Source organism: Aptenodytes forsteri, unplaced genomic scaffold (assembly GCF_000699145.1).
Source record: "Aptenodytes forsteri isolate BGI_AS27 unplaced genomic scaffold, ASM69914v1 Scaffold136, whole genome shotgun sequence".
NCBI classification, from domain to species: Eukaryota; Metazoa; Chordata; class Aves; order Sphenisciformes; family Spheniscidae; genus Aptenodytes; species Aptenodytes forsteri.
Window position 1 is genome coordinate 353,261 of NW_008796111.1, and position 24,976 is coordinate 378,236.

At 49.1% G+C, this 24,976-nt stretch overlaps 1 protein-coding gene across 1 annotated transcript; it reads right to left on the reverse strand.

Annotated features, from left to right (window-relative positions):
• Nucleotides 1-1,368: 1,368 nt before the first annotated feature.
• Nucleotides 1,369-24,180, reverse strand: MEGF9 (multiple EGF like domains 9). Its single transcript, XM_009286978.1, has 6 exons — nt 24,165-24,180; nt 23,854-24,055; nt 10,750-10,889; nt 6,990-7,133; nt 5,820-6,092; nt 1,369-1,823 (listed from the first exon to the last, which is right to left on the reverse strand). Exons 1-6 carry the CDS (start codon nt 24,178-24,180, stop codon nt 1,369-1,371), a joined length of 1,230 nt encoding a protein of 409 aa, XP_009285253.1.
• Nucleotides 24,181-24,976: the final 796 nt, after the last annotated feature.

Here is a 24,976-nt window from a genome sequence, read left to right on the forward strand (position 1 = left end):
GAGATCCACTCACGTGATGAGCAGCCGCTTCGGAAAAGCTCGGCCATTGAGATCAGGCTCTCAGTGCATTCATGACAGTGTACTTGCATTTTGTATAAAGATTTAAAAGCAAGTAACAGAATGGTACATCCGATTTTTGGACACCTATTAGGCCCTAGTCATGGCGACACTGGTATTCACTCTATATCTAAAGGAATGGGAAAATTTGACAGATGCAAGTAGGGAGCACTCACATTTTCTCTAAAAAAGAAAGTTATTCAATGACACTAGAAGAAAAGCTTTAAGCAGTCGGTGTTTGCCAGAGTCCCAGCTCCAACAATATTGCCATCTCATTTACAGTATTTTAAACAATCCTCATTTTTTTTCTTTTTAAACAACGCCACTAACCGCTGTACAATTAAAATCTAGATGATAAAATATGACTTGGGGAATAGGGGAGGCTGGGGAGGGGGTTCATGGTTTTGTTGTTGGGGTTTTTTTGGTTGGTTGGTTGTCTTTTTTACAAATAATTACAAATACAATTCCAAGAAGATATATTAATTTTTATATACAGAACACACCATTTCTATCAGGGTAGGGTATTAAGCCTAGCTTTTATTTTTACATGGCAACCCTGAGATGTCTTGTCGTCTTCCCTTGCACAGAAACTATACAAGTTCATTAACTCCTTCTAGAAAAAAAATGGATTGCTATGTTTTAATAGCATCATCACCCTGTATAAATACTCAGAAAGGGAAAAGCTTAGTCTCTTCCCTAACTCCAATATTTTCATGATTTTTTTTTCCTGTTTCCCTGCTTAGTGGAAACTGATAATGGTGACTTTTTTCAAGTGTGCAACTCACTCCTCTACTTGCCCTTGGGTAGTACAGTGAACAATAATTTCCCTTTTTTTGTCCTCCTTTTCAAAGAAATTTATATCAGGAACTAATATGAAGACTTTACAAAGGTCTATTTCCTGAAAATCCACTGTTAATTCATGAGCTACTTTTCAAACTAAAGGATGCAGACTTAAGTGTTAGGTTGGCTGGCAATCAAGTAGCTGCTGATTAATCATGGGGTACTGCTTTCTCCACCCCACCACCTCTTCATAAAAAAAAAATATCTTCAGATCAGCATAATCAAGTCTTTAACAACAGTGAATTCTATGGATCTTTATGGAGAACAGGACACCGAATGTATTTCATCATATTACCTGAAATTCGGATGTACTACATTTTTTTCTGTTCACCTGCAAGCTACAGCATGCCCAGCATAAGAGTATCTGAAGAGCAAATTCCTCTGTGTGGAGCCTTGGCACAGATCCCGATACCCCTTCAACAAGCCCTGTAACTTTTTTAAGCCAACTTTGGAATAGCTGGATCACTTCTTCTAAGCTTTATAATTATGCATGGGAGTCGTCAGCGTTAGCTGTCCATTCGGTGTGACTTCATTCCCATCGTCTTCCAACAGCCCCGAAACATCAGCGTTGGGTATGCTGTCGTGGTAGCTGCTAAAACTGATGTTGTCCTCTTTGAGTTCAATGGTCCAAAAAGGAGCGTTAAGTTTCCTGTTTTGATACTCACGGTACATGTAGACAGCACCCACAAAGCCCATTAGTAGGACCACAACAATGATGATAACTGTCAAAATAATTATGTTAAACTGAGTCCATGAAACATCTGCAAAAGCAGAGGTACTATTGTCAGAGGAACTTATAGGAAATATAGTCTGTATAGTTGTTGGTGACAACGTACTGTTTATCACTGCTGTTGAAAATGACGTTGCCTTGCTGGCATTTGGAGCAGAAGTTGTAAACTCCCTTGTTTCTGGGCCAAGGGTGGCTTCTACAAAACAAATAAAAAATTATCAATAAAGATATGCTAAGCTGGAATCAAACACAAACATAAGAGATTTGACATTTATATCACAGTTGTTATGGCAATTAAGTCTACACTGTTAAAGTTGGTATTTTTTCAAGATAGTTTACAGAAATGGTTAGCCAGGGTTGGGTTTGGTTTTTTTAAATAATTCTGTGTGCTAAGTGCTCACTGACTGCAGCATTCCTATGAAAAATCTGGTGATGGATGGATAGGTGCAGTAGCCAAGATTCAGTGTTAGATACATGAGCTCATGATGAAAGCAAGCCACCCAGTCCGGCTTATATTCAGGCCATGAAAACGGGGCTCTACCAAACTCTGCAAGAGTTTGGACTTTGAACCTAATGAAGGCAGAGTTTCACTTGTTGTCTGCGTGGGCTGCACAATCGGGCTGGGAGGACACAGCGACTCCAGGAGCTTAAACCCTTCACAGTTAGTACGCTAGATGTAGGATTATGTTCACAATGTTATTATTCCTGCCTTACCCGTACAAGAAGATCAAAAATGAAAAAATGAACCATGAGTATTCCGCCATCACGGTGTTTAGCAATGGGTTTCAATGTTTACACTGCTTTATGTAAAAGGGCAAAATAATTCCAGTTCTGCTTTTGAATGAAGAAGTCATACACAAATCTCACGGAAACCCCCAGTCTGGATAACCAGAAGCAGAAGGTAACCAAATCACAACAAAAAAAAGACTGTGGATGTTCTTATGAAGCTTTTGAACATAGCAGAAGCCAGTTTGGATCCTGTTTTGGTTTCAGCTGCTGGCATATGTCCGCACATGAAGGATGAGAACATGGGAACTACCAGCCTGTGCCACAAGCTCAGTCTTCCTCTGCAGCCTGTTCCCAGGCACAAAATAGCCAAAAACCTGCCTTGCTTCCAGCAGGCATGGGATAACTCCCTTCTCAGATCTAGGAGTCAGCGACAAGTTAACACTGGAGATCTCGTAAGTGGGATGCAAATTCATTATGCCTTCTTCAAAGCGGTTGAGCTATAGGCCTCAGAAAGCACTGTAAGAGCCTGAGCATTAGGCTCCCAAATGTAACTAATAAAGCATTTTCTTCACAGGAATAACCTGATCTATTTTACTCTCAAGTCAAGGCAGCAGGAACCCTCCAGAAGCTGAAGCCTCAATCAACCAAAATGTTCTCTACACCTATTGCTCCACAGGACTCTCTGCACTCTCTTTCCCACTCTCTTCCATTTCTCTTTCTTCTATCAGAAATGCAACTTCATTTTAAACCCACTTACAGCTGCAGCAATTACAGCTGATGGTGCTGTGTTGTATTGATCCAGCTCTCCTGAAGAGAACGTCTACTAATTATGACTGAGGAGCAGAGTCACTTCCGAAGGACTAATTTCGCACTAAGTGGCATCTCCAGTGGCAACAGGAGCTGGAAATACTCAGCACGTCTCCTGCCACAGGCCCTCAGGGGAACTCCCATGAGTTAACTTTGGGCTGTCACATTCCCAGTTCAGGCAATGGAGAAAGAAACTCCTCTGGAGGGGGCATCACACACCTAATTTAGGCTCCTGCTCAGAGTCCCTCCCTGCAGCAGCTCCTCTATTCTCTGCGGGTCCTGCCTTAGGTTGATGAGGATATTGGGGATGCTGAATGCCAGAAGGCATTGCTCTGTGGGATAACAGGCAGAATTTAGCAGTAGGAAGCAACGTGACAGGAGCAAGAGGTTCCTGGATACAGCTCTGGGAGAAGGGCATGAGGAATTCTGTCATCCTTTCCAAATTCCTTCATCAACACTAAATTCTTGGCAAACCCTGTCAGTAGCTATAATTAGAAAAAAACAGAACAGAGACAATGGCTGATTCACCAGCAAGGAAACAGGACTCTTCTGGGCTTTATTTGTGAGTCAGCATCAGCTAAGTGCTGGCAAGGGGGACATGGGTGAAAACATTTCCTGGAACTGAGGGTAATGTCATGGTGAAACAGTGCCGTGCTCTGACCACGGACTGTCGCTTTTGGGCCGTGACACAGCGATGCCTGTTTCTGTTCACCAGGGCCGTGCCAGCCCTCCAGATGTCCTAAAGCAGCTCCTTGAGAGCGGCAGCTGTTCAGTCAATGGGCTGCTTTGGCAGCTTTGACGTGAGTGTCATATCCAGCTGCTTGATTGAAATGCAGTCTCTGCAAAGCTTCTGCTACCTCCTGCAATGAATGAGCGCTGGCAGGAGCCAGGGCCGCGCCAGCAGCCCACGCGCCAGCTCTCGGGGAAGGCTGCGATGCTCGGCTGGGTGGCACAGTGCCACGCTGCATCACTAAGTCCTTGCTGCTATGCCTCACCGTCGCAGCAGGAATACCATCCACGCAGGGGTCGGAAACACTGACTTCGGTCATCCCACACGTCCTTTGAATATTCTCGCCATCAGCCTTGAAAGCATCGAAGTCTTGGTCAGGTTTAAGACTCTGAACAGTCCCTGTGGATACTAGAGGTTCGTACAAAACATGCAGTCTTTTTTCAACCGCGACCACTTAGAGTCTCAGACTCCAACAATTTCATCTGCAGATCTGGTGGGTGATGATTTCACTCTAGAAGCCACTCAAAACCAGGCCACTCAAATGCACTAGTGGTTTATGAAAATCTTAACCTAAGACTAGTTAATGCACAGTACCTCAGCATGTCAATTTTTAGGCAAATTGTGTGTAAGAAACTGGAAAGAAACTGTGCGCCTTTTTAATTGCTTAATAAGAAAGGGAAAAAACAGGTGTCAAGGAAACAGGAAAGCTAGAGGAGCATGTCCCAGTCCCTTTGAAAGGGGACAGTCTTTCCCCACATCAGGAATTGCCTATAACAATGCCATTAAAATAAAACGGATGGTGAAAACTGCAAGTATACAAGCAAAGCCATACACATGGATTTTAATGGAGCAAGGTCACGTAGCTCTTTGTACAAAGACAGAGCTGTGCAGGGTGAGACAATGGATGACCCAATGCAAAACGGCCATTTCCAGCCCTGTAACGGTACAGTTACAGCTAACGAGCATTCAACTTCTTTGTATTGATCATCTCCCCGCGCAGAGGACGACTCTGTGATTACACCTCCAGAGAGCAGCATGGGAGTGAAAACCGCATTAGCTCCTAATGGAAGATCTGAATTAAATCTCTGTTGGTGACAAGGACGAATTTGGGCCCAGATACTTTCCTGAACTCTGGGTTCTCTTATCTAACACATAACACCTGTAATGTTTCCATGCATGGAGATGGAGATCCACCTTGTGGACCAACCTCCTGATAACCACAGAGGGAGCAACTTAAGAACCATTTTCTCTCATTTTACTATGAGTTCTCCCACTATGCAGTAGCCTCTCTAAGTACCAGAGCTAGTTTGCGTCTGAGATACTACATACAGTGTCTCGGATGTGGATTGAAGACTGATGAGAGACCCCCAGAGCAGGTACCAGTAAATTCTGGCGTTAACTCGCTGTGCAAGTTTACATCTCAACTCTCTGAGCTTTGGCTTCCCCATTTAGAAAGCAAAAAAAAGAGTATCTAAACTTGGTCTAAGTAGTTACTGTTCGCAGAGTATGAGGAGTGACAATTTATTATAAAGACCCTTTCTAGGGAACTAGACAGTGCTATTGAATGGACTAGTCAATAAGGACAATTTACTGGGCCCTAAGAGATCAAGTATATCAAGCAATAGAAATCTGAAAATGTACATTTAAATACACTGCAAATAGGTTTTGTTTTCCAGCTTGTTCACTAGAGGTGCCTGCCACAGTCTGGGAATCGGGGTGGTCACAGAGCTAAACCTCAACAAGAGATTTCAAGGCTAGTAGGCACCACCATTTTATAAAGGTCTGGTTTTCTTCCCTGTACCACAGGCCAGATGAATCTAAATCAATTTGAACAATTAACAGTATTCCCTCCCCAGCCTTCAGGCAGCTTGTGCCCACCTGAGCCGCACAGCAAGCTTCGACACTGATTTGAGGAGCACGTTTTACCTTTCTTGGTGCAGTTGGTGCCCTCGGGGTCTCGGACGTAGCCGTCCTCACACTCCTCGCAATGAAACCCAGCAGTGTGGTACAGGCAGCCGATGCACTCCCCGCTATCAGGCTTGCACACGCTGGGTGACCGTGCTGGGTCCACGTTCCCGTTGCATTTACATCTCACGCAGATGCTGTCGGAGTTGTAGTAGCCGTTGTCGCACTGGTTGCAGTTCGGGCCAGTGTACCCCGTTTTGCATTTGTCACACCTTGGGGCAGTTTCACCAGGCTCTAAAGAATACAGAAAGGAAAACAGGTATGTGCCACAGCCCCTTGCAGAGAAACACCCACTGTGGGATTTGTTCTGTGGGAACTGACCACAAGTCACTATGACAAAAATCAGCAGCCACTGAGTATTAACCAATCTCAAATTTTAAGCTGAAAATAGAACTTTTGAACTGCAGCAGTTTCTCTGTTCCTAGGGAAAAAAAAACCTTTGGGGGTTTCTGATGCCTTGTACCAGCCTCACAGAGCATGCTCGGCACGTTGCTAAGCAAACAGATTATTACTCCTGAACATTTCCATCGCAAACAGACAATTTCAGAAAACAGCTGGAACTATATTGGGGATGTTAGCAATCTGCAGGAACTTTTTGGCCTATATGAAGCCAGGGGAGGCTTGGTTGCAAAACTGATTAAGGAAATATCAAAAAAAAGTCTTACATCTGTTTATTACAGCTATGACTTCTTCTCTTGGTTACATCAAAATAGAGCAGGAAGATTGGAGAATCTGTTTGGAGTCCCACGGAGATATTCAGAAGAGGGCTCACAGAGGCATGGATGGCTACGTGGCACTGCTGGCCATCTCCTGTACCTCTCCTGGCTGCCACAAGCCCAGCAATTTCTCTCTGCAAAACTTCGCAGGTTCTTCAGAGCAAGCTGCAGCCTGTAGCGAAGCGTTTCTGATGCCCTCCGCTGCGCAGCTGCGCTCACAAGAGGCAACGCAAGCACCAGGGACGCACCGTGGCAGGCACTGCCTCCAGCAAGGTGCCCCGGTTCCCACGAATGGGAGGTTCACGGGCTATAAACCACCTCGCTAGGCTGATGCACAGAGCGGCAATTTAACTGAAACACACTGAGAAGAGCTACATTCATTATCTGAGGAATTAGACCAAAACTAAAGCCTTACGTATTCGGCAGGTACCGGTCGATGCCACGGTGGAGCACGGGCAGCGATGGCAGGCGTGGGCAGGATAGGTGCTTCTGTAGAAGCCCTCCTTGCAGAGCTCGCAGTGGTTTCCCTCGGTGTTTTCCTGGCAGAGCAGGCAGGTGCCTGGGGAAGGGACAGGAGCACAAGCAACCGTTCGGCAGCAGGAACTGGAGCAGAACATTTGGAGCAAGAATCTGCATGGAGCGCTCTCAATTATCAGAGCTCACAGGTGATTTTGGATGCCCCCTGGCCAACACATGATCCTGGCCTCTTATGGCCTTCTGATGGTTGTCCCCCCCTCCACACACACACAATGTGAAAAAGTAGGTAGCTCCAGCAGAGAGGCCCACAGTTCATCACTTTAAAAGGTCAGTGCAGGTCAACACATGCTATTAATATTAAATGGTCCTCAAGGAAAGGGGTTTCAGTTTGCATTTCTGCCCGTGAGACGGGATCTTGATGCTTCAAATCCCCCACTCCCACAAGGGGTCCCTCGAGTTTATGCCTTTGCCCTTTTTTCTGTGCAGCCTCTTCCTACCCCACAGAGCTGGTGGTCGGGGTAAGGAAGTGCCACCGTCCTGCTCCGGGGGCAGATGGCTCCACCCCACCAGTGTGGGTCTAGCTCCTCCATCCCCATCACAGGAGGAACATTTGCTACAGGCACAAGGCAGCAGCAATTACTGACCTTCCCGGAGAAATGGAGAAGAACTGAGGGTTCACGTGAGCCACCTCCCCTTCCGGGGGTAGCCCCTAAATCAGAAAATCGATGTGCTGTGTCTTAGTGGAGGCTGTGTCCTAATGGCCCTCTAAATTGCATTTTGATACTATTGTGACCCTAGAAAGAAAAATCTCCGTAGCTATAAAAACGCAGTCTCTATCAAAAGCCCATCCATCAACAGGAACATCCTGTAAGTCAGCAGGCTCGTCGTCGAGGTGGCAGTGACCTGAGGGAAGCTTATTAGATTAAATCCCATGTATGAGACTCTGAAAAGGCAACAGCCACCTTCTAACAAACCAGGGCGGCGCAGAGCAGTTTATTCACTGCATATGAGCACAGACAGGAGATTCACTGAGCTAATCTAGCAGTGCTGCGGGGGTACGGAAAAGTCTCATATCAACATTAACCACAGAAAAAATCCTGAATTAGGTTAATGCTGACGGTTAAAAAAACCACAGGAGATTTTCTTATTAATATTGGAACAGTTTGGCTCCCTTGCAAGCCCAACACACTGCATGGCTCCTACTCTTCTCTTTCCACAGCAGTGACTGCAGCTGAGCACCCCTGAGCAAGCCCGGCGTGTCCTTGCAGCCGACCCTCGCACCCAGCGCAGGAAGCAAACCCTGGCAGCTGCTGCTTTTGGGAAGCGGCTGATTCATCCCCGCGGTGGGGCTGGCAGCACCCCAGTGACTAAGGACACTTGCTCAGCGTCAGCTCCCACACACTGTTTGCTCTTCACCCAACAGCTTGTCAGACACGAGCCAGTGGTTTTTGTGGGAGAGATGTCAGGGTGAGAGGGTGTTGTGGTTCCCCTCTGTCCACAGAGGGGAAAATTATCTGCTGGCCTTGGTTTCTCCGGTTGCAAACCTCGATCAGCCGCTTCAGCGGGATGCCTCGGACAGACCGGCTCGTGGAAGGTCAGTTTGCCCGATCAGCACTAAGGGTGCCTTGAACTGTGCTCTGCAGGCATTAATGGTGGTATAAATCTGGAATCACACCTACGTTTTCTGTACAGTCTTGGTCATTTCGGGACCAATGTCTTTCCCATCGGCAGAAATTACTCGCATTTATCTACACCAACCCTGCAAAATGGCTGCGTTTCCAATGAGTCAGCAAGTTGCTCAGCCATGCAAAGCACGCATGGGCTTGCAATCGGGCATTGCTGTGGAAAGCCTTAATAATTAATAGCACTTCCCATCCTGATAATGCCCTCAGGAAGGATCAGACCTCAGAGTACCCCAACTGGGAAGAAGCAACCAAACTCATTGCACAGACACAACACGGGGCACAAGGGTCATGTCGAAGGAAGCGCTGTCGCCTGGGGAGCTCTGGCTGCCCAATTTCCAGCACAGTCATTTTAAATATTCCTCCTGGCCAGAACAACGCCGAGCGAGGCCGTGCGGAGATGGTTGCAGAGCCAGCAGAGGGAGCCCAAAGTACAACATTAATGCGAAAGAAACCTTGAAAATTTGACAAAGACTACACACAGTTGATGCAAAGCTGGGGAGGTCACACGAAGTGCAGTCTTTAGAGCAGGCTGAGTGCACTGCGTTACTTAGTAGATGTCAGATCTAATTTTTAATCGACTGTTCTCTGTTCTGGTTTTGCTGGGTTCCCCTACCCCCGGCAGCAAATAAAGCAGATGGAGGAAAAATTTAAAAAAGGGATTTTTGTCAAATCAACAGTAGGTCATTAACCAAAAAGAGGGTTTTTCTTTGCAATGCTGTGGTCAGCGCTGGACAGCCCCAGCAGAAGCGCTGCCTGAACAGCCCTATCCCGGAGGCAAGGTCTGCGCTGGGTTTTGTTTTGGGTTTTTTTTTTTTTAAATCAAGAGCAGGGGGAACATTGAGGGAGAAAAAGGAAGAGCAGATTATCTTACTCCTTCACAAAACCCACACACCCAGCTCCAAATCAGTAACACAGCTGATGTGTGCACAGCTTTAGGTACAATCTTACATCCTTCAGTATTAGTAGGACATAAGCACTTAAAGTTCAGTATAGGAATGAATGCAATAATTCACCCTCAAGGAGTGCAGATCTGGTGCCTGCCGCTACCCCTGACTCCCACAGAAACACCCTCTCTGCCGAGCAGGATCAGGGCATTGGCTGGGCACAGTCAGCACTGCGGCCGCCCGTTCCTCTGCTGCAAACACAGGCCGCGAGGGAACAGACACCAGTGCAGAAATTGCCCAGAAATACCATATTTGATGAGCTCTGCCTCTCTGCCAGCTATGCAAAACACCCTGCAATGTTTGTTAAATTATCGCTCCTTTCTAAGCTCCTGGATAAATATTACAGAACTGCATTTCAGCCTGGAAGTTTTGATGCGAATTTGGATTTTGAAGTGCGAGTTTTGTTGCTACAGTGGGGATTGTGCAGGCAGTCACATAACTGCTCCTCCGGGATCTCTCCTTTCAGTGGAGATGGGAAAGCAATTAGGTTCCCCCCGCCATTCCATAAGCTATTCAAGCACAGGTGCTTCAACATTTGCACTCCATCAACATCTGTATGAGTGAGAGAGAGTCAAAGAAATGATCAAGGAAAATGAACAAGGCAAATTTATAAGAAGTGGGCAATATTAATTAGGTGCTGCCAGTTTTTTCCAGCACTAATCATGTTATCTGTAGCAATAACAGTCACCTTACGTCAGTGCCAGTACAGTATATGTTTCCAGGTAAACAGCAGTTAAACAAAAGCTCCTTAAAAGCCCGTGTTGTGTATTTGTGTAAGTGCAGAGAACAATAGAGCACTGATTTCCGATAGAGGCTGCAGAATAAAGGCTCTGCACTGCAGCCTGGGGTAAATAACGCAGCCTTTATTGACTTCCTTGAGAAGAGGATGAGCTCCAACCTTGCCACGCATTTTAATTTCAGTTTTAAGGTAAAGACTCTGGATACTCAAGGCATAAAGATGCAGATGAAGAGGATGAGAGTGCAGGTCTGCTGAATGAAAACAGCAAAAAACAGAGACAGAGAAGACAGGTAAAGTCTGCACCCACCATGGTCACAAGAGGAAAGTTACCTGTTAAGCTGTCGCAGGTTTTGGAGTGGTTGTTGCACTGGCACGGCTCGCAGGTGGTTTCGTTAAACCTGTAGTATCCATCACTGCACCGGTCACACTTCAGGTCCGTGACACCAACTTTACACTGGCATTTCCCAGAGCTGCATGGAGAAAAACCAACAGTGAAATCTGGATGTGCTGAGAGGCATCCAAAGTACAACCCTGTGGTCAGTGTTTTGGACTCCCTTTCCAGAGCGGGGAACTCTACGCAGAAATGCCTGCTGGAAGCGGGACATAAAACCCATAGGCAACAATTTCCAAAAAGTGATGGGGAGTTCAAGAAAGCCTGAGCCTCTGCAAAACCAGTTGCCCTGACAGCATTTCCAGCTGGGCACCAGAAATCATCACTCACTCTGGGAATCCTTGGCCCAAAGCCATCCCCATGCATCAGCCCCCAGCAGATGCTCCGACAGCCCCTCTCTGGTCCTGGCTTCATCAAGCACCTGCGCCGGCCCCGGGTCCTGCAGGACACTGGGACACCCGTGCTCGCTACGCCTGAAAGATAAAAGAGCACCCACGTGGATAATCACCTCCCCTCCGCATTGGTGCCGAGCAGCACCTCCCGGATTTTCGGGCGAGTGGACAATCCCCTGCTCACCACCTGCTCTCCCGGCTTCCCCCCAAGAGCCGGCACAGCAGCTCAGGTGTCTCGCTCGGGTTTCAGCCCAGGCAGGCGCCAGCCACCAGCACTCCCTCCGCTTCTCCTCCATGATCTCATTTATCCCTTCCACACAACATCCCCACGGCCACCCAGGCAAAGCCCCTCTCCCCAGCCGATTTCTCCCACCCTGTAGGAGCCAGGGAAAGGCAGAGAGGGGTTTCCCTTCCCCTGCGGTTTCCACTATAGCTAACCCCAAGCAGGAGCCTGTTTACTTGGGCACCGAGGCTGACTGCGCGAGGGGTGGAGCTCTGCATAGTTAAAATAGAGGGTATTGGTGTTAGCTGGCATAAGCAAATACCAGGAGGCTGTAAAAAGCAGGGGTTACCCTCATTCCTTTGGCTTTCCATGCCAGTCTCTCCACATAGAGGCTTCAAACCTATCGCTTTCATAAGCGACTTTATATACTAGCAGCATTTAGGCTCAACTCTCAGAGAAATCACAGGAATGGATAAAATGCTCTTTCCCATCCATCCCCCAGCACAGCGACTGCCAGCTATGGCTCATCCCACCTGCACACGTGGGAACCGCTAACGCCCGAGCCGAGGACGAGAGAGCGCAGAAGTGCCTCTCCCCATCTCCGATAGCCCTGGGGCGACCTGCAGGAAACCTCAACCCCTGCGTGCTGCACAGGGAAGCCAAGGCAGCAACCTAAATAAACGTGATTTGGTCTCCTCCAGGAGATGGATTTATTTGCAGCTGCAGCGGACAAGGCGGGTACCATCCACAGAGCACCCCCTGCACACAGCTGGATGCATCCTCCTCTTAGCCCTCCCCCTATATAACCTCCACCCTATTCATACACTTTTTTAATTCAGCATTTCAGGGCTCGGTGTGCCTGCACAAAGATAATCTATTGTTCTCCCTCGCTCCTCCTGGGGAAGAGTGAGCAATGCACAATTTGCTTCTAAAAGCCCCTAGAAAAATCTGCTGATTAAAACTAATAGAGGCTGAGGCTCCAAATGGCTTGATGCACTGTTGACATGTTGGTTTTAATTAAAATGCAGTAGATTGCAATGTTTTTGGGAAGACATTGCTTCTGTTAGAAATTAACATAATTTAGTATTTCTGTTGTTTGTTTGCTTGCCAAACAAAAAGGAAATACTCAAAGGCACACCAAAATACAGAACTCAGCCCAAGTGGCTACACAATTAAATAGTTCCAGAATATGAAACTTCAGGCATATTTAATGGACTGATTACAAGAAGGAAAAAGAAATATGATGCTGCCTTGCTCTGCAGACCATTATCTGGAATTGCAGCACGCAGATGCAGAATTCAAAGGGATGCTGTTAAGCAGCTCAGTATGTTTGACTTTTAAAGAGCTTTTCACAAGTCCTAACATTAATCCAAATGTTGTCACAGTGTTTAAAATAAGAGCAAACAAAAAGCAGTTTGTTTTTATTTGCTTCTGACCGCTACCGGACAGATATTCCTTTAAGCGGGCAGGGGACAGGCAGAGCCAAGCAGGGAAAAGCAACTAATTTGGGGGGGGGGATCTGATATTTAGCCTGAAAACACATCTGGGTATGTGCCCTATGAGTAGGACTTTACAGGACCAAGCACTAGAGCTGTATAATCCTCACCCTCCAAGGCTTCCTCCTGGAGTCCAGGGTGCTCCATTCACTCTCTCCTGTCCCTCGATCAAGCCTTTATCTTAATGACACCCTCCTCTTCTTCCCAGCTGGCACCCTTCCATCCAGACTCCCACTTCATTTCTTTAAAGGAGGTTTATTTCCCCAATGACTCTGCTAGAGCTCAATGCAGCATTTTGGGGCAGCGTCCCTTGATTTTACTCGTTAGCTTAAAAATAACAGGAAAGCAAGCTATTTTTAAAAAAGGGACGGTTTTGGAAAGTTTGGTTTTAATGCCTCTCAAGCAGACCTTTTCTCAACATGTTACACATGGCACAGAGCCAAGTTCTGCATGTGCAAGAATTAAATCACTCGGCAAATATAAAGCTTTGCCTGTGGTCATTGCTTCCATAGAATAAAGCCCCCTTACAACACTCCTTTTCATAGCTCCAGTCCAGTAAAGACTGTCAGACACTTTTTAAAGCAAAGGTCAATGATATAAATGCATTGAAACCACAAAAAAAAAAAAAGTCCTGTTAACAGACTGATTGTGCCCATAAAAATCCAGAAACTTGAAAGAAAAGACCCACAGTTTAATACTTGCACAGTGAGAACTGAACTGGATTTTGAGTATCAGCCAGGAATTTCTTTTTTGGGGGAAGTGGGGGGGAAGGAGGGGGAAGGGAGGAGGGAAGCATTTTGATGCAGCAACATCAATTGCTCAACTCCATTTCAGATGATTATTAACTCCACGGAAGCCAGCCAATTTTTAGCTCTCACAAAAGAATTGATGGAAGGATGTGTTGGGACAAAAACAGACTTCCAGTAACAAAAGTCTCCTGCTAGCCTTGGTTTCTACTTGATTTTTATGAATATACTTACTTTAAAGACAGTGTAGGTAGTGTATATCACCATCACATCATCCATCAACTTTATATATGTTTCCTAATGATTAAAAACATCAACAGCACGAGAGATTCTGGCAGAAGGAACAGGCAGTGATTAGCCGGCCAGCGGGGATAAGGGGCAGACCACGTGCAAGGCTCAAATCCGACGCCAAGTGATCCGACCCTCCGGGGGTGAGGGCTACACACCAGGTTGGGGACCCCCCCAAGGCAGAAGCTCGTGCATCTAATCGCCTGGCAGCTCCCAGCCCTTGGGCTTCATGTTATGCCTTAGGAGCTGCTGTCTCAATGCCCGCAGGGCAACAGCCCGGGGCTGGACGGCACCCGCCGGCAGGCAGGAGATGGCCACCCAAGGCAGCAGCACGCCAGCAGACACTGAGGAGGGGGCTGTAAATAAAAGCAAAATATTGGGCAAGGGGGAACAGCCTACACCCCAAAATATGTCTGCAAAAGCCAGTCTGATTTCACTTCCACCCCCCACAGCCCCCTTCTACTCCACCCAAGGGGAACAGCCAAAGGACGCAGTAAATCCCATCACCCACCAAGTGATTCGTGTCACTAGTGGCAACAAAACGTTCCCCGTGGTGGGATTTTACACAGGACTGCAGCTTTACAGCTACATATGTTACGGGGATACAACAGAGAAACCCCCTCCGTGCATTACTCTGGGTGTTGTTAAACAGGAGGATTGCAGATAGTTTTGACCCTGCTTGGAAGTGTCCTAGGAGCAGCACACAAAGAACAGGGAACACCTCGAAAATCCCATCTCATGCCTGGCCTGCAGCTGCAGAGCATCAAGCATAATTTTCTGCAAGGTCTGATGGCCGGGGAAGGACACACCGATGGGACAGGCTCCACCTGGGAGCTCGGGCAATGCCCTAACCCTGCACCGCTCGGCACAGGACAGCATGGGAACTCAAGGCCTCATCACAAGGGAAAAAAACCCAGCATTAAAATATCTGTGATCTGAGACAGATCGCAACGTGCAGTTGCATCTGCAATGGGTCTCCAGTCCTCCTCCTCAGAAATATCCTTAAGTGAGCGGGGACGTGACAGACACAAGATGGATGGGAAGACGGAGGACCATAGCCTCAAGGGCTGTTTGGAGGCATGCTGTGCACGGTTTAATGGTGTAACAGAAAACCCTTAGCAAGCTCTAATCGTTTATTTTCTTCTTTTTTTTTTTCCCAAGGAGGAGGGAAGGGAGAAATTCATTTCGAATGTTTTCCCAGCTGCCAGAAAAACCCGGATGCCCAGCTGCCATTGGGAGGCCAGGGGCTGCCTGACCAAGTCAGAGCCAGCCAAAATGGTACAGCACCAAGCTTTTGTGCCTTTATTTTTAAAACATATGAGACTGGTAAGATGTTGGGACAGAGTCAGAGAAGGAGGGAGCTCCCATGGGTCTCGAACAAGGGCATACCATGCGGATGAGCCACGCAAAACCCCCCACGGCTTTGAAGGAGAGCTTTGCCAAATACATTTACCGTCTTCACCTTGAAGCACCCCTCACACCACAGCATGTCCCAGGATGTCGCTTGCAAGGACCATCCCCAGAAAAGCCGGTGAGGGGCCATGCTGCCCTGGGAAAGAGGAAAGCGAGGGCTCCTGCCAGGCCTTCCCCGACCCAACAGCATCTCCTGCCGCCCCGTCCCCTCCCAGCCACTGCCTTGTAAACCTCTGATTACAGATATGCCCATCACTCATCCCAGCAGGACCCAGAGGTGTTCCTGCAACATATACAATTAACAGCAATGACAGCGCTCCGTATGAATGAGGAAAAACACGTCGCTGAACTACGAGCATCTGTAAAACAACCCTCATGAAAAGGCTTTGTCACATTTTGATGGAATAAGACAAAAGGATGCTGCGCAAGATTAGGAGGATTCAGAAGAGATGTCGCTAAAAATGGTGCGTTTCTCCAGTGAGCCCAGCTCCTTTTGTGCTGATTTTCTGTGATGTCTGACAGCAGCCAGGGGATAAATCTCTCTTACATTTTCTGGGCGACGTAGAAAAGTTAATATTTGAAAGCTAAATGCTCCAAGACACTTCCATGGAAAACCAACGCCGTTAACACTCACCCCGAGCAAACAGAGAACCTTCATAACCCACGTGTTGATTTTCCTTTAGGTCAATTAATTTGAATATCAGCACGTGGGGAAGCGGAGAGCAGGAAAAAGCCCCACGTAGCACACAGTTGGGTTTCACCTCCCCACTCTCTCGGCTCAAACCAAAGCCACCGGCAGCCGAAAAGCTTTGGTGGAAGGGTTAGTGTGACCACGGCCGAGCCCCGTGCCCGCCGCCCCGCTCAGAGCTGCCTTTGTGGAGGGCAGAAGAAGTGGGGCTTTATTGCGGTGAACATTGGGCCATTGTGCGCCGCATTCCTTGCTTTGTGCCGGGGGACCGCATCTGTTTATATGGCAGCCCTCGACAGAGCAAGGACACTTCACAGCTCTGAAAGACCATTCTGTAAATGTCAAAGGGCCACCTTGTCTGGCCACTGCCGCCTCCGTGGCCCCGTCTCCCCCGCTGAGGATGCCCCACGCTGCTGGGAAAGCCGTGGATCGCCAGCCCGGGGCTGTGCCGTCTCCTCCGGGTGCCCACCCGGCACCAACCACCGGGACCTCGGTCGCTGGGGAGGGAGGAAGCAATGGGAAGAGCATGATGGCCCCGGAGAGCAAGGCTGGATGGGGTCCTCTACGGTTTGGCACAAGGAGGAGCAGCAAAAGCTTAACTAACCACAAAATCTCAATCCCAAACGGTGGGTCCCGGCTTCCCAGAGCATCCCCTGGAGATCACGGCAGTACGGGGATGGGACAGGCAACCTCAACGCAGAGGAGGACACATCAGTGGGGAAGGCAGGGAGATGGGGCTGCTCCCCACTGGAAAAACCAGTTTTGCCCAATGTAGTCCCTCCATCCCCCAGATCTCTACTGATGCCTCCTCACAGGCAGCAGAAAAAGGCAAAGGCAACAAGCACTGCCTGAAATCAGGCTGGGCACCACCTCCCCCAAACCAGAATTCAGCCATTAGAGCTTAAAAAGTCGAGCCAATACTTTTTTTGAGGGCAGTCAATGTTTACCAGAGTGGCAAATCTGCAACAGACAACACAGGAACGGCAAAGCAGCTGGAAAATCAACCAAATAACGGGATTTCCGAGAAGCCACAATTATTGTAGGGGAGATGATAACAATCTACCCTTCCCTGCCACTGTGTCCAGTCACTCATTCATTTCCCATCCCTGTCTGCAACCGAATAAAAATGGGTGCAGGTACAATATTTACCTGCTTGTGGGGGAAGAGAGGAGGAGAGCTAATGGGATGTAAAGGATATGAGAGTCTGAAATAGGAGAGAGATTCAGATAATTAAAGCATGCAGAAAAATATGCTCTAACGGGGTATTCTTCTGCTTTTATGATGTCCACATGTAACGATTTCCGCTACAAAAAAAAATCTGTTTTCCGCAGAGTGATGCTGACAAGGCACTACTGGGAGATAATAAGCCACTGCTTGTGCTCAGCCAGTCTATGAAAGGGAGAGCAGCCTCTTTAAAACAGGGAAAAAGGGGGGCTTTTTTGATTTGTTCGTAATTTTTTTTTTTAAAATAAGTCTTTGAGGAGCTGGGCTCCCAAGGTCTTCTCTCCAGAGGGGAGTAGTGCCCAATGTGGCTTACTGGAGTGCTAAAATACAGTGGAATGGAAATACAGTTCCCACGCAAAGAAAAGACATTTCAGCAGCGTGATGACACTCTAAAGACAGAAAATGAAGATTTTTCTCTATGCAAAATGAGAACTCCACCGCCTTCCCCCAAATAACCTCCTGTGGTTGGGATGGGCAGAAGCCCTGGGAACATGAGGTCCCTCTCATCTCAAACCATTGCCACGAGCACCCTTCCTGCCCAGGCTGGTGAAGCTCCACAAAAGCCTTGAATTTCAATGGATCTGCATTTTCTGACTAACAAATTCTGCCCCGTGTAGCTTTATATCGCATGATGCTCAAGGTGCGTCTAGTCTGTGACCCACCTGGGTGCTTCCCAATCCTATCAGGACCAATGTTCCTCATCGCTTTTCTCCCCCAAGGTCTCTGCATCTTTTCACATCCCACTATCTCCGCAAACCCAGCGTGCGGCTCTCCCTGCCCAGCATCCCCAAGCTCCTTCAGAAACCCCAGCCCTTATTCAAAGACCTTAACAAAGAACATTGTCCAGTGCTGCTGACCTTACTCTCACCAGCAAACGCTCTTGCAAATCCATATGAGTAAGGGTCACAAGACCAGCCTCTCCAAAGAGAAGCCCACTACAAAGAAGGCATACAGGGATGGAGACTGCCCAGCTAACAGCACTCCCCTTTCAGCCTCGCAGCATCCCTGCTCCAGGGGACAGCCATGTAGAAATGCTCTCAGGGACGCTCTGCCTTAATTCTTTGTAATACGAACACAACGCAGGAGAACCCCTTGAGGGGGCAAAACATCTCTGAATTAACACTTCGGCATTTATAGGCATGCTTTATGTTCCCCCCCCCCCTTTTTTTTTTTATAAAAAAAGGAGCACAGAGCGCTGCACTTGGGCAGTGTGTTTCAGGGCAGGACATGAACCAAAGCTAGCGTCGCCTCCGAGCAGAGCGCTTGGGCAGTGTGTTTCAGGGCAGGACATGAACCAAAGCTCAAAGCTCCTCCGAGCAGCGCGGGAGCTCTCTCTAACATGACTTACGCCGAGCCTGCATCACAAACTGCATGAACCAGGATCACACGCTGCAGAGCCGTCTCCCCAGCCGGCAGTAAGGAAAGGCTGCCCAGTTAGCGAAGGAGCAGAGCGCTGCACACTTGGGCAGTGTGTTTCAGGGCAGGACATGAACCAAAGCTAGCGTCGCCTCCGAGCAGCGCGTCGGAGCCTCTGCTTCCCATCACCCTTCTGCTTGTGGGGAAACTGAGGCACAGGCAGAGGGAGCAACTTCAATTGATTCGCGGACCCCAATTTAACATGCATCTCTCTTCATCAGGGACAACGATAGCATTATATGTGTGTTTAGTTTACAGCTTTTTTTTTTTTAAGGAAACTGAAAAAACCTAACCCAGATTAGAAGGTTAACCCAGGTTTAGCTAAACCACATGGCAATCCTTAAACACCCACAGCGGCCGCAGCTCTCCTTGTTCGCTAGCGCAGGTAATGGTGCAACAGGAGTTGCGTCACCTTGTCTTCCCTGGGACCGGAATAAGTTAGTTGAACACACAAACAACCTCCCAGGGAATTAGTGAATTGAGGGCTGAACCCTTCTGCCGGGCAAGTGGCGTCTCATAGCATCTTCTCTGCTTCGCAGCCCTTCTCCTCCGCTCACATCCCAAATCACAGGGTGCGAGAGCAGCCGCGTGGGGACACTTGCTCATGGGCTAAACACGCTGTCCCTGTAGCTGCAGGGCCACGCTTTGGAGAAAAGCCACAAAGGCCTGCGTGCTGGGCTAGGAAAACCTCAAATGAATGCCTCGCAAGAGGTAAATCAGGGTAACACCACCTCTCCCTCCCTGCACCGGGGTGCAGGAAAGCCCTGCACCAGCACACCGCAGATGAGCCGGCGGGACCCCAGACCGCTGGGATGCACTGAACTACCCTTGGCCAGTTTTCACCCATGTTTGCAGACCAGCGTGGGGTTGGCCAGTGCCGTTAGCAAGGTAAAAATAAATAAATAAAAGAAAATGCAGAGTCATTTGAAATCTCCTGCTTAGCAGGAGGGCACCACACACTGCCTCTTTCAGGCTGGGCTCTTCCTGCTTGCAGTCCTCCTTTATATAAATCATCCAGAGGACAGGTTTACACAGGAAAATTATTTCCGCATGCATTTAAACAGCTGCGCCTGTACAGCTCCTCATGACGGTGCACGATTGCTGCTTTGCAGCAGGGAAAGGCTTCCTCCGAACGAAACCCCTTTCCTCTCGCCCGGGAAGCACCCCACCGTGTCCCGGGGCTGCCGTGGGGAGCAGCTGCTGTGTCGGCTCGCCGTGCCACGAGTCAGCTGGGGACACGAGTGGCATTTTGGGCGAAGCTGCACCGCAGGATGCAGAGGGCAGGGGTGTGCCGGGGGTTGCAGAAACGCTGCGAGGAGCCCCAGCACTCCCACCACTGCCCCGGCTGGTGGGGCTGGAGACCACCGTCCCCCCAGACCACCTTTGCTGCCTCTGGCTTGGCTCCTTGCCCGGCCGTAGGGAGCGGGAGATGAGAGTTCAGGCAGAGGACTCTGCTCACATAAGGAAAAAAGAAAAATAAATGCACAGGGGAGGGGTGCAAGTCTGGGAGATGTGGCCTGGCCAGCCTGGGCGTGGTGACCTTCTCCAGCAGCATCGCCTTCACCTTTGCCTCCTCCACCAGGTAGAGACGTTCTTGCTTCCTCGGAGGGCAGAAAGACGGACAACACAGCTTTCAACTCGAGGTGCCCAAAAGATGGTGAGAGATGCAGCTGGTGGGGGGCAGCTCCTGGCTGGGGCCACATCGCCATGGGCTGGGGCCACCACAGGGACCCACCCCACCCAGGCACCGTCCCCAGGGCTTTGCAGCAAGAGCACAGCCCTTCCAGTTCAGCCCGTGCACCCACATGAGTCACCCTCCTCCTTCTCCACTACTCCGTGACCTTGACCATGGCCCTTGAAACTTCAGCTTCTTTCTCCACCCTTCCTCTATGGACTATGAACACTTCCAGGCCACAGCTATCTTTAGCAAGCATCTACACAGCATCCAACCCAGTGAAATGTGGTTTTATCTGAGGTTTCTAGGCGTTACCGCAACAGGGACAACACGTTCCCCCTCTCTGCAATGTGTCAGCCCTCTCCGAGCAGCCCAGGATTGCATCCAGCCCCACAGCAAGCTCCAGCTTCAACTACACACAGCTTTTCATCTAACAAAAAATCACCCAAACCAGAGCACAGAAATCCTCTGCCATCCCAGAGGGGGATCTGTGTGGATCTCCCCAGATAATCAAATTTAAACCACCACCGAAACAGACCTTTGATTAGCGGCCATGGAGTCCATTCATAGCGACAGCATGTCAGGTCAATGTTCACTCCCAAAATCAACTGTCTGCCTCGGGAAAGGGATTTTTTTTATTCTTATTTGATGGTCTGCATTTGAGGTCTAGTTAATAAACAGTGTACTTGGGTGTGCCATCTGGCCGGCCATAGAGCATGCCTAGAAATAATACTAATAATCATCATATGGTGGTGCTTTAAAAGGCAGTTTTACAAAGGCCTGGGCAAGATGATTGAAACCTATAAGGCATGTTTTGTGTGTCCCGAGAGCTCAGCCTTCAGGCAGTCTGCCTCTCAAATCAGCTGCTGTCAAAAAGGGTCAGAGTCCAAAATTACGCTGCTGTTTTACTCAGAGACTCATCTGAACAGTGGCCGCTTTTTTCTTAAGCCAGCGTACAGGAATTAACTTGTGCAAGTTAAGAGTTGGGCTGGCGCTTTAAAAAGTAAATAAATAAAAAATACAGCTTACAGTATTTTTAATGTCAACGGAACAGAAGCTGGTTGCTGGTGTGGGGCAACGCTTGCGTGTCTCATCCCAAGCAGGGATTGCCTGGAGGGATGGAGGGACACGCACCACTCCTCCAGGGACTCGGTGGCAGGTAGACATCAAACCCGGAGCTCCAGACCCCGTGTCTCCAGCACAAGAGCCAAAAATCTCATTCCTAGATTCACACACACATCTCCTTGCAATGCAGAAGAGGCTCTCCCACCCGTCGGGGCAGACCCTGCAGCAGGGACGCACCCTGGTACCTACATCCCGGATACCTCCCCCCATCCATCCCAGCCACAGACAAGCAGCAGATGTGTCTAGCCCCGTACTTCTGCCGTCTGCAGCCGCCCCGCTTTAACGCAATAGAAACGATGGCTGCATTTGCCCGCTGGATTTTTCATCCCACTTCATTTTCCCATGCACATCGCTATGCACGAGGCTGCCCATCTCGCAGCCATACTGATGCCCCCAGCCCTACAACACAGACAACTGACCTAGTTTTCCCTTTTTAAACACCCAGAGGTCATCTCCATCTGCAGCAAACCCCACTGAGCACAGAAGAGAAACACAGAGTGACCTCTGTTAACATAGGTCCTCCTCCCCAAGTCTTCCTCCAAATTTTGCCCTATGCTGCCTCTTCTAAATGCCTGAGGATCTGCATCTCCCACGTCCCTCAAGGCTGTAAAATGGTGCTGAAGAGGAGAAGCTAGGGAGGTCCTCTGCCATTTCTGGGTCCATACGTGTTGGGGTTGGATGCGATGGCTCGCTACATGCATGAACTCCACCTCGTTCTCCTTCACGACTCGGAGCATCTCACCTGAAGTTCCCAAGGGCGTTTCTTGGCTCGCTCCACGCAGCGAGACGTAGGGAGACGTCACCCACGTCCATGCTTTGTCTGCTGCCCGGTGACTCAGAGGCAGGGTGAGAACGCTCCCTCCCAGTTAACCCAGTTGCTCCAGTAGCACCTCCCTCCTCTCCCAGACTTCAGAGATAAGATTTGCCCCATCTGCCTTTCTGCCCAATTTGCCTTTCCAGTAGATCTGACCAAACTCAGATTTTCTAGTCTGTGGCAACCCCTGATGCTTGAGGACACATCTTCCCATACCTAAAACAACCACTAAAAAAGCAAGTGAAAAACTCCACACTTTCCACCCCCAAGAATCACCTTTTTTAGTCAACTGGAGCATTGCTTTTAAGTTCTGGTTTTTCAGAGCTTACACAAACAGAAAAATGCAGCATTGAAACAAAAAGGAAGGACAAACATAGGGTTTGGGTGTTTGAAAAAAAAAAAAATGTATAAAATAATTACAATTACAACCAGCATGTCCCTGCAGAACATTTCGATTCTGACTCAGCCCCAGCCTTGGCAGGAAAGTGCAGGTGTTCAACACACGCTGAGCCTGGATCAAACCCTAAAAGACAACAAGGCTGATGCCAGCGCAAGGCAACCAGTGCAGAAGCCCACTGCATCTGCGCGCCGGTATCGCTTCCCTTGCAGGGCCCTGGGGAAGGGCCAGGGGCTCCGGGAACTGCCTTTGCTGCCGACTTTCTGGTGCCCAGGAAGGCTGGAAGTCACTGCAGGGTGGTTTGCTGGGGGGGTTTCCTCCAAGGAGAGACCCTGTGTCTCACTGCCCTGCGAGCACAAGCAGGGGACCCAAAGAGTCTGGCTCTGCTCAGACCATTACCTGTAGGAATAAAATGACACCCTCAACTCAGCAACAAATCTCTAATGACCGCCGCATCACTGGAAGTTGGAAAAAAAATAATGGCATGCTGGCTTTTAAAAGGCAAAATGTGAGGGTGGGTAAGGTGAAATGAAGAGGAACACATTCATTATACAAGAGCTCAAAGCATCAGCTACGGTGACTTTCTTGACACAGCAAAGGAGAGGAGGAGGCAGGATTAAACACCAGGCAAGGCAGGAGCTGACACTTTGGTTGGGCTGCCGCTGCTTTCATGGTGCTCGGCAAGGGCAGAGCACAAAGCTTCGCTTGCCTCTGGTGTAACGAATATCCCTTTGGAAAACAAACCTCTCCAAAGCTCCTCTGCTCCCCTCCTGAGCTCAAGCGTGAAGGCAGTCCTGTCCGATAGGGACTAATGGATGCACAAGGCATTAAAGGAGAGGTTCTGCTTCCGTACAACTCAGAAATAGAAGTTAACTCCCTTGTGGGCTGCCAGGGCTTTTGCCACAGCTATGGGTATTTTTATAATCCAGATCTTGAAAGAGAGGAAAAATATGCTTCATGAATTTTTATAAGGCCAGCTTCCTTCCTACTTTTTCTTTTTTTTTTCTTTTTTTTTTTTTTAATACTAGCACCAGATGACAAGATCCATTCTTGCCTGATCTGCATCCCAAATCCCAAAATATCCCCAAATCCCAGTGCCGCGCACACAGCCCCCTGGGAGGCTCAGGGAAACGCCGCGTTACTCACTCGTCACACCGGGCGCTGCTGGAGCCGGCGGGGCTGCAGCCGCAGGGACGGCACCGCTGGCTCCTCCGCTCCAGGTAGAAGCCCTCGGCACAGCTCTCGCACCGCGGCCCCGCGTAGCCTTCGAGGCAGGGGCACTGCCCCGTCGTGCCGTTGCATTTGGCCGCGCTGGCACTCCCCACGGCGCTGCAGTTGCACAGGTCTCCTGCAAGGGGAAAGAGAGGCTGAAACCGGCGTGCTGGGGGCACGGCACCAAGGAAGAGCCCGAGCGGGGCCAGCGCCACTGTCAGCACGGCTGCCCTCCCTTTGCTTACCCCAGGGTGGAAACATCGTCGCCATAAGGATGATATTTCCTTTAAAATGTTGAGATGATTAAAAAAAAATGGGAGCACCCTGGGGTTTGAACCCCCATGGTTCATGTTTCAAATCTCTCTCCAAAAGAGAGCTAGAAGATCATGGGTATAACTACTTAAATACATATATATGTAGCTGTATATAATGCCTGTATGTATATACACGCACTCATGGTTGTCTGGTTACGTGACTCCAGGAGCTGACAAGTGCTAGCTGTTGTAATATCAGGATAAATAAGCAACAGGTGGCAAAATCACTAATTATAAGATCCTCTGTTTCACACCACTGGAACACCTCCCATTTACCAACGAGCTGGTTGTTACGACACAGGACACGCGCAACACACCTACACGATGAACTGGCACCAGCATCTCCCACTCCTGGAGAGTGGATACAGAATCCCCCGACCGGGAGCTGAGGGAGTGGAGGAGCTCCAGGCGTTCGGGCCGATGGCAGGGGTCCCGACCGCAGCAGCCCAAGCTCCCCTGAAAATCTGCCCTCGGGGGAGCACTGAGCACGTGGAAATGGCTTTGAACGCCGGGGTGGTGGAGCTGGGGGCAGGACAGAGACCTCCTGGCTACCACCCTTCACCACCTAAACCACAACGGGCCACCTTCGGCCCCGTGGTGAGCGGGGACAGCTCTGGGGACCCACACATGTGCCCTGGGGACACTCCTTATTTACAGGGGTTATGGAAAGCACGCACCGAGCAGCTGCTTTTTTAAGAGAGGAGCAAATCTTTTGATCAAGTGACGAATTCCCAGTCGCCCCA